At 29.9% G+C, this 10,574-nt stretch overlaps 1 protein-coding gene and 1 long non-coding RNA gene across 3 annotated transcripts; one reads left to right on the forward strand and one right to left on the reverse strand.

Annotated features, from left to right (window-relative positions):
• Nucleotides 1-1,608: 1,608 nt before the first annotated feature.
• Nucleotides 1,609-4,876, reverse strand: LOC132945255 (uncharacterized). Its single transcript, XM_061014947.1, has 3 exons — nucleotides 4,720-4,876; nucleotides 3,603-3,724; nucleotides 1,609-2,054 (listed from the first exon to the last, which is right to left on the reverse strand). The coding sequence occupies exons 1-3, from the start codon at nucleotides 4,729-4,731 to the stop codon at nucleotides 1,814-1,816; spliced, it is 375 nt and encodes a 124-aa protein (XP_060870930.1). The 5' UTR covers nucleotides 4,732-4,876; the 3' UTR covers nucleotides 1,609-1,813.
• A 4,322-nt stretch (nucleotides 4,877-9,198) lies between these two features.
• LOC132945426 (uncharacterized) lies at nucleotides 9,199-10,484 on the forward strand. Of its 2 annotated transcripts, none has more exons than XR_009664566.1 (4): nucleotides 9,199-9,552; nucleotides 9,901-10,044; nucleotides 10,121-10,174; nucleotides 10,244-10,484. It is a non-coding gene; the product is annotated as an uncharacterized LOC132945426 (long non-coding RNA). The 2 variants fall into 2 exon arrangements; XR_009664567.1 differs by having other exon boundaries at nucleotides 9,199-9,355.
• The last annotated feature ends 90 nt before the right edge of the window (nucleotides 10,485-10,574 follow it).

Genomic DNA, 10,574 nt, shown 5'->3' on the forward strand with positions numbered 1-10,574 from the left:
GATTTTGTTGTTTTAATTGTAATAATAATTATTATTCATTCATCTTGAATCCTGAATTATAACGGAAAAATAAATATTTTTATTAAAAACCTTTGTAAGATAATATGCATATAGGCAATAGAATATGCAATAATGCGGTCACCTGCCTCGTCAGAATTGATAAGTGGCAAATGTACGGGAGCTATTAACATTACATACATCACGTCAGACGCATAATAGAGTAATATCAACTACTATAGTATTTGATGATAGGCAAGAATAATATATATGGTTTTCAAAAATATAAAATGTTCGTTGAATGAAATGTATTTCATTTATATGACAATACAATCAATAAAATATATTATATTTTTTTTAGCGCTTTATTTGTATCGTAGTAGTTTTAAACTTTGCAATTTTGATATCTATATAGTGATTAGTTGTATTGGCCGTGTAAAGCATAATATTATATACGTCGTGTTGTATTTTTTTGGATATTTAAATGGAATTCCTAATTTTGATGCGGTGGCTCGCTGTCTATTATTAAAAAACCTTGTCGGCGTGGTGTGTGTGGGTATATAGGTGCCGGTCGTTGAATGACCAAACAAGACACGGGTGGTAGGGACTTATGACAGTCTGCGGTCACGTGCCTTGGAGGACTAAAGACGCCAACCGTAGCAGGGGGACCGACGAGAGGAAGTATTGTGGTGATATCTCACCACACTGCACTTTAGATAAGGAATATTCCTATATAGCTTACATTGTTATTCACAAAGCTCAAAAGTTTCGGTATATTTCCCAGCAAAGACATTGTTACCAGAAGTAACCAATAGGTAACCATTCTGACCTATCACTATGTTACCAAACAAATATTATTTGCCGTTTGAGTTTTGAATCATTCGATTATTTAATAGTTTTAAATTTGAACAGAAGTATATTCACATATTGTTTCCTATTTTATTATCAAAGTAAAATGATTATTTATTTAAAATAATAAAAAAAGTTATCAGATTCCGTGACTTTTGGATTCAACCCGTATGCCGTTTGATACCATTTTTCTAATAGGTCGTTGTGCAACTGTACTTTTGTGGCGGGCCACATAAGCGCTGCGCACCGGGGCAGTTCGCGATCTGGTGTTTCGCCCCAACTGGCTCGGGTAGTGATATGACTAAACGGCGGACAGCGTCGCCAACTCCTAGCCAGTCGCGTCACCGGCAGACTACCGCTTATATTATAACAAGCCACAAACGCCAAGCCAATGTCCTCACGGACGGCGGCTGGTCAAATCTTTTGTGCGCCCTGCCAAACTATCTTAATTTGTGCTCCATTCATAGCCATTTATCTACTCAGGTTGGAAGATGAGATAATACTACCAGCTACTACCGGTAGGTCACCTCGAGTGAAAATTGATGAACATTCACCTTGGTAAGCAATCAATCTGCTTCGGATTGCGGACAATAGGTATGCAACAGCACAGCAGGTAGATATCTACCAAGGATATGAAGACGAGCAGCTGTAAGTCCAACTATGATAATTTATACATTCCACTAGGTCCTGTCTTGTACTTTAATGAAAGTCGAAAAGCGTAAATGTATAAAACAGGCTTAAGAAAAACATATGTTATGTAAATTAATATAACATTAACAAAAATTTATTAAATTTCCATACATTTTTGTACAAATTATCATGATTTCTACAATAAAATTGCTTAAACTAGCATAAACTGACTACAAAATTGCATTCTTCGTATATATATAAATTCACAAAAATAGTATTTAAAACATAAAATCTACATACATTGTACATTTTAACTATATCAAATAATATTGTTTTATTATAAACGTCTATTAATACACGTCATACATGCACTAGATTCTGAATCCGAAACACAAGTTGCTGCACATATTCCAGTACGCAATATTGTACGAGCAGTTCCGTCTTTAGGGTCTTTAGTTGTAGTGGTCTTCTTCTTATTTCCTCCTCCTGAAGTAGGTTTGCCTTTGAAAGGCCCTATTTGGCTGGGATCTGATGTGGATGAATCAACGTTTACATTTCCGTCTCCAAATCCGTCCTGTCTATTTATTATATTTTTACAAGAAGAGAAAATTATTATTTTCCAAATTAGTATATTGCCATTCATTACCATTAGAATAGAATTTACAATGTTTTAATAATTATAAAAGGCATTTGGGGGGGGGGGGGGGGCTTGGATTCTAAGGGAAAGAATCAATCGTTGATCCTATTTATCTAACCTTGTGGCATACAAACACATGTAAACTATAATAGCCCTCCCCCCCAAAATTAATACTCAAATTACGCCGATGGTCTCAATAATGAGTCTATATTTCGTATTAAATTTGTAGAACAGTTCTCTATGTCTAAACATGACAGGCATGTGTAATTTTATTTTATTAGCAGAATTTATACGAACATTACAAACCAATAAAATAGTGTTTATTAAAGACGATTATTTTAATACTCGTGATGGATATGGGATATCTCGTTTACTTATTTTGTATTCCATATTACATACGCTTATATGTATTTATTTTTATAACCTATTTTTTAAATTATTTTTAATTCTATATAATATATTAATTACATTTATGATACTCATAGTCGTCTAAACATTCACTTATTAACTACAAATCATTGTCTACAAATTACTTGATATATACTTGATAAAATATAACTAAGAATAGTATATATTATTTTACTTGTTAAATAAATTATTGCTTATAGTATCGAGAGTTGGGGATGGGTTTATGATTTCCATCTAAAAAACTAAAAATAATTGAATTTATATTAAAGTTACCTACCTAGGGGCTAGCTATGCAAGTTCCTAAAATATGTGTTTAATTTTGATAAGTTATTTATAAAAATGTTTAGTATTACTTCATACTTGTATATAAACAAGGCAATGTTATAAGCATAATTTCAATATTAGATTTAAAGATAATGTATGTATAAATATTATATCTAGATGTTATAAATCTTTTGGTCTCTAAAGCTAATTAATTATTAAATACTGATATTATTCTATGTAAAGATTATAAAAATAATATTAATCTCTTTAAAAACTATTATAGCATATTAAAACTAATCTAATTTCTAACGTTTTATATATTGTAAAGTAGTATTATGTTTTAATTATATGATGTTGTTATTATTCGACACTATTATTATTGTGTACTAATATCACAACAATTATAATTTAAAATATTATAATGAACATTTCAATTCAAAATAGTGTTTTGCCAATTAAATAAAATTATTGTAACAAAATAAGTATTTCAATTCAATATACTTATTATTTATTTATGATACTGCATCTTAATAGTGCACTATTCAATATATATTTTTATTTTAAATTTTTCCACCACGCGAGGCCATTACTCTTTATTATTATTTATGACCGAGGTCGGGATTACAATTGTCGGGATTTCGACCCAGACCCGTGATATAGAATTAAAAATAACGAAAAAATAGTTTACAAAATAAGTAGTAAGTAGTAATAAGGAATACTTAAGTGTATGAATAGGATAATACACATTATAAAAATGTACGGATATAAAGCAGATATTTTATAAAAATGTCGTGTACTTTGAAGGAGTCCTACTTACTTCTCAAGTCCTTGGCCGCTGCCGTGCTCTAAGCCATGATTTTTGTCTCCACTTTGCGATTCAGAAATGGTTTCCGGTGCACCCAGTGAGTAACTGACAAAGGCAATTGCCAATATTATTGACTAGAAGAGAGAAAAAAATGCATTTATATCACAAATTTATTAGTCTATCAATATAGTCAATAGTTGTACTTATACGTTATGAAATATATTATAGTAAATTATTTAAATCACATAATATGTGTACTGGTGTACTGGTATCTAGGTACCTATTTAGAGTAGGTATATAATTCGGCGACATCGGTTTAAACGTTGTTTACTCAAAATATATAAGTAAATGAAAATAAATCAGTGTGTACCAATACCAAACATCATAAACGATCATTGCACAAAACGTTTGTTGACTGTCTTTAAAAAATTTCCTTGGAGTTTATTTTTCTGAAAAATACGGGTGGTATTCGTAATCTACTTCAAGACATTATTTCCGCTCTCTCGGCGAGTTGGGACATCATATCCGCTCCACGTTCATAATATTAAGCGCTTTTCCGATAAATCACATTTGCCTTTCTTTTTTATCGATCTAAAAAAAAGCCACCAACAACTTGGACTTATAGAAAATTAAACTCCCATGGCACACCAAAGTAATTGTCGTAAAACCTTATCCAGCCAAAAAATCACCTCAATACCAAATATCTTATGGGCACACACAGAGTTACTGTAATCACGATCCACGATGTATTTTTAATATTTTTAAACTAATATTTTTAAAAAATATTTTTAAAGTGTTAGGAGATGTAATATATTTTAATGCTATACATTGTAATATTGTAAAGTATACAATAATTATTTAAATAGAAAATATTCAAATATACCATAATATATTTGTGTATTATTAAAATGTATGATTATTGATTCATTAAAATTACTATCGAAGAACGAGAACACTCGTGTCATATCATTAATATTTTGAGTATAGTACTCAGGTGTTTTCACTAATAATCGTATAGGTACAGGCTTGGTTGCTTGGTACTAGTATGGTTAGGACTTTAGGAGTACAATTATTACACTTCGCCTATAACGAAATAATTTTTTAGGTAGGTATAAATTTTAATAATTACCAGACGGTTCATGTTGATTGTTGATTAGTGAACGTGAAGTGTTTTTCGCAAGACGAGTTTATCGGACGATGGAATACTGTCAGTAATCTTCAGGTTGCTACTGTGATCGTTCGTCGGACGTGCACTAGCTGTCTTATAAACCTTAAGGTCCACGGACTGGATTTTCCCAAGAACGAGTATAATATGGATAATATATTGTGTATCATGATTTAATGACTGACCTATGAACATAGTATAGATTAGCAACTGATAACTGTAAAAGGTTATGATCATTTGAAAATCCATATTTTAATAGACTGTACCTAAATTATTATTTCTTATTAATTATTAAGGATAAAAATTGGGACGATAAATAGATAATTTAAGGAATATTCCAAATGATCCATAAGCACAAATTAGCAAGGCTGGGCATTAACGAGTTAAAAAGTTAAAGTTAACTTAAAAAGTTAATTTTATTTTAACTTTTTAACTGAACTAGTTACTTTTGGCTTTTCATTAATTTAACTGTTAACTTACTAAATTTCTTTCTTAATTAACGTGAAATTAACGAGTCATTTTAAGAAGTAAGTTAAGTTAATTTATTTTGTTTTTAATTTTATAATATTTCATTGTTTCAGTCTATTTCGTTTTCATGTCCATGTCATACAATATGTATCGTAAATTGTTTAATGTTAAAAATGTATATCATTCGAATCTAACTTATATGGATATACTGTATGAAGTATTAACACTATATCCTATAATTTAGTTTTTGGTTGGAAAAAATTAAGTACGCTAGCGTTGTATAAATAAATTAACTTTATGGTATAGGTTAAACAGGGTTTTAGACGTGTTCTTTTCCAAATTTACCAATATTAATCTAACGAAGCGATATAATAAATTCTAAATACAGATTTGAGTTTGTCGTAAAATCAACTTGAAATTGACTTTCTCATATTTTAGATTCTGAGCGGAGCGATGAATGTATTGATTTTACAATAATGTATTGATTTTTTTGATTTTTTGATTTTTGTGTCTGTCATCACGGTTTGGGGCAGTAAAACTGCTCCGATTTTCTTCAACAGTTTCTTGTTCGATGGGAAAGTGAATCTAGTTGGTGCATTCGGGAGGTCAAATTTTCAAATTTTCAATAGTTTTCAGAGGTGTCATGAAAAACAACATAAAAATTAAGAAAAAAACAGGAATTTTTACGCAAAATCTGTTTTTGAAAAAATCGATTTCGGTTTTTGTCGTAACTATAAAACAAATGAACGTATATGCATAAAATTTTCAATGGTTGCTTATATTTGCATTTTCTATACACGTTAAAATTATCAAAATATTCTGATTTGTTTTGAACTATTTAAGAATATTTTCTGTTTCCAATTTTATTAGTCTTTTTTCTATGAATGTCAATAAAACTTTATTTGTTGGGTAAAAAAGCTTGACAATATAACTACGGATTACGGAGATAACAAATGTCAGTGTAACGTACTCTTATGAGTAATAAAAAATGTTATTAATATACTATCTATATAAATTACGTATAATTATAGTGGAAAAACATGATTTATCAGTTACCCACTAAGGTCTTAGACCTTAGGTAAGGTCTTATAATATCTATGCTTAGTAGTGGGTTTTTTTTGTGACTAATTATGATAAGTTAAATCTAAGCAATCAGTTTTCAAAATACATATATTGGCATCAATCGGAAAATTTGTTTTGTATTAGCATTCTACTCATTCAAATAAAAGCATATATACAACTACAATTTTTTCTCGTAATTTTCATATTGGTGGCAATTTTTCAAACTGATAACGTCTAGAATAAGGAAACCTCGGAACGCCCCTGCCTGTAGCACTAATAACTGCCATAGGCGTAGCGTGATGATTTTTTTTTTTGGGGGGAGGGGGGTTATATCCTTTTTTTGGTATCAACGACTCTGCCGTAACTTTTTGCGAATTACTTCGCATAAGGGCTATAATGGTTCAGGTACAGAACATTTATTCTATAAATATAACCATAGAAAAGTGTAAAGGAACAAAATATAAAAAGGACTAAAGAAGCACATTATAAAGTAAAGTAAAAATAAATAATATGCCTTACATCATATTATTTTTAACAAATACATATGTTGTATTTGAATTAAATAAAAAAAAAACATTTTAAATAGGAAATTATTACTATATTATAGGGTTTAGACGCCTGATTTTTTGAGGAAATATATTAAGAACCTCTTCAGATTTAATATTATTAACGAAGTCCCTTTCAATATGAAGTAACGATATATTTGAAAATGTTTTTATTCACCGCATTACTGAAAATGATCTTTCACAAGAAGTAGATAACTTATTGGAATTGTAAGTGCTACTTGTAAAAGCTTATATACATTTGGAAACATTTTTTGGTAATGTCTGTTACAATAGCATCTATGTCAAAGCTTAATTGAATTCTGGGGGGCTATATCCCCCCTTAGCCCCCACTATTCTATGCCTATGACAACTGCAACTATTAAAAACACAATATAAATCTGTGTATTTAACGAAACCATTTTCATTACAAGTCGAATATACTAATTAATTAAATGTAAGCTATTACAAAAAATCGTTAAAATTATAAAGTACACTAGTATTTCCAATCAAATGAAGTGAATATTTTCGTTTTTAAATCATGAACTTTTTTTTGGTTAGAAAAATTAAATGTAGAAAAGCAGTATAGGTCCAGATGGAATACCAGTAGAAGCTTGGAAAGTGTTAGGGAGATTAGGAGTAGACTGGTTGACGAGATTCTTTAACAGGTTATTAGTCGGAGGAAAAATTCCAGGCGCTTGAAGGAAGAGTTAAATCAGAATAGGCATGTAGTGAATATGGCGGGCGAGATAGTGGACGAAGTTGATAGTTTCAAGTACTTAGGATCCGTATTACAAAAGAATGGTAGTTTTGACGAAGATATTATGCATAGGATTAAGTGTGGATGGATGAAGTTGAGAGAAGCATCAGGTTTTTTATGCGATAGAAGAATCCCAATCAGGTTAAAAGGTAAATTTTATAAGATAGATGTAAGGCCGGCGATGATGTATGGATCGGAATGTTGGGCTATAGATAAAACAATGGAGAGGAAAATCGAAAATTAGTGTTGCGGAGATGAGAATGTGTGGTGTTTGTGAGGAGGATGCTAAGGATCGTAGTAAGTGGAAATTGTGGACCAGGGTGGCCGACCTCAAATAGTTGGGAGAGAAGGCGAAGGAAAGATAGTGCTGAATTTTTTCTAATAATTAGAGTATCATACCGGTTGAGTTGATTAAAGAATAACTGATTTAACATTAATCAGTTTTCTATATATATTACTTATCATATTATATTGAACAAAAAAAAAGGTGAGCAAGTTAGTCGCTCTGTTGTACAGTAGGTATTACAATTTACAAGTGGGTCACTGTATAATGGATGGAATCAAATTTGAATTTAATGATATAATATGATTGTATACGAAAAACGATTATCTGAGCGGTGACGGTTTGTCAGTGTCGATTTTAGATTCTGAGCGGAACGATGAATGTATTGATTTTACAATGATATGTGTTTATTTTTAAATTTTTTATTTTTGTGTCTGCCATCACCTTTTAGGACAGTACAAATGGTTAGATTTTCTTCAACCGTATCTTTTTTGATAGGAAAGTGAATCTAGTTGGTACTTTGGGGGGTCAAATTATTTTTTCAAATAGAATGTGAACGTGAACGACGTTTATATATTTATTGAATTTGAACGATTTTTAAGACGTACAAATTTATTTATTGTTTAATAAATATTGATGGATAATACTATTATGATATATAATATATTATAAATATTATAAAAATAAAATACACTAAATTCCAGTCGCCTGTCGCCTGGACTTAAAACAACAATAATATTAGAATCTCCACGATTTTTTATTCGTATTTAAATAAAATAAAATAAATTAAACGAACGACGAATTGAACGCATTCATATTTTGAAAGAACGTGAACGTGTTAATTTGAAAAAAATATGAATTTGAACGTGAACGAGTTCCTTTTTTAAGGACTGACCGTAAACGTGAACGAATTGATTTTTTTAGTGAACGTTCTGAACACTGGATTTTACATCAATCATTATAGTTTAAGTATAATTATAACCATTATATTTGGTATTAAAAACTACAAATTAATGTTCAAGGAACAATTTTTCCTTATATTAAACTTTTAAACATTTTTAAATAGCACTAGTTCATATGAAAACGGAATTGAACTGAACCTTTACATCCAATAAACGAATTAAAACCAAATAGTTCTGTTTAATTTTAGTTACTGTTACTATATAATTTATAGTGAATAATAAATAATAATAAATATAAGATATAAAAAGTTTGATATTAATTTGAATTTTTTATCGTTGTGACGTTTTTAAGTTATCGTCAATCACTACGACTTATCACATACGAAAAATTTACTACCAGCACAGAATAGAAAAATGCTACCAGAATGCAGTCACGTAGCAGACGTACGATCACCGTACAACTCGGTAGCCACCTTATTGTATGCAGTGTCCAGTCCTATGTAGTGATTCATGGTTTATAATTTATATTATATATGCAGGCCGTCCGAAAAGCAGAGAAATCACATACAATTGTAAAGTATAAGTGAGAGCCTACTATTTTTTTTATATCTCTAGAATGATTAAAGAGAATCATTCAATAGTTTATTAAGATTATTATACTTTTAAACCAATATGCCTTTAAAAGAATTAAACATATTAGAACATTCCGGTCTGGCACCGGTAACATTTGTTAGAACTGTATTATCTGATTTTGGAGCAAATGTGACTGTAATACAAATAGTTAGTACATTTCTTAAAGCAATATTATTGCATTGTAATTTTACTATCACAAAAAAAGATATGTAGCTATTTAATTAGGTAGATGCGTAATTTAATATTCGGAAGACTAATTTTGTTTGTTTTTTTAAAGAAGTGATTTTATAGAACTTACGAGCTTTTTAAATGGTGGCAAAAAGCCCATATGTATTAATTTAAAACACCCAGGTGGTGTTGAGATTACACAGAAATTAATCATTAATGCTGACATTGTACTGACATTATACAATTAATTAATCTTAGCTACACATCTTAATAAAGCCATCAAACAATTCATATTAAAACATAATAATTAATTATTAAATGTATAAGGTGTAATGGAAAAATTGAGATTAGGCTCCGATGTAATGATTGCCAAAAATCATTGCTTAATATATGCTCGATTGAATGGCTATGGTTCACATGGACAATATACAAAAAGAGCTGGACGTGATATAAATTATTTAGCCTTGTCAGGTTGGTTTAAGTTTTACTTATTAAAAATGACAAATGAACTACATTAACTTCTTCAATTTTTTTTTTAAATTTAAAGGTTTGTTGTCATTATATGGTTCAAAGAATTCAAAACCTGTTCCTCAGTAGTATGGTATGCGTAATGGGGATTTGTTTACACATTTTATTGTTATGTTTTAAATGTAAATCTTATTGATTTTAGATTTTAATTTGATTCAAAAGATGCTTGTGTAACTCCTGTGTTAGAGCTACAGTAAATAAAGTAATCAAGCAAGTTGAAATACATACATGAGGAAAGATAATATTGTGCTACCTGTTCCATAACCAAAATTAAGTGTTACTCCTGGTGTTTCAAATAAACCAACTGCGGTTTGTGGACAGAATACAATAGGGAAATATTTGAAAGTATTGGACATACACAAATATAAATCAAAAAACTATTTGAAAATAAGACTATATTTCAAGACTCAAAATCCAGGTTATAGTTGGGTATCAAAGTTTTTGCAAGGTGGTTATGTAAGCTTTTGTCATCA

The sequence above is a fragment of the Metopolophium dirhodum genome, chromosome 5 (genome assembly GCF_019925205.1).
Source record: "Metopolophium dirhodum isolate CAU chromosome 5, ASM1992520v1, whole genome shotgun sequence".
NCBI lineage: Eukaryota > Metazoa > Arthropoda > Insecta > Hemiptera > Aphididae > Metopolophium > Metopolophium dirhodum.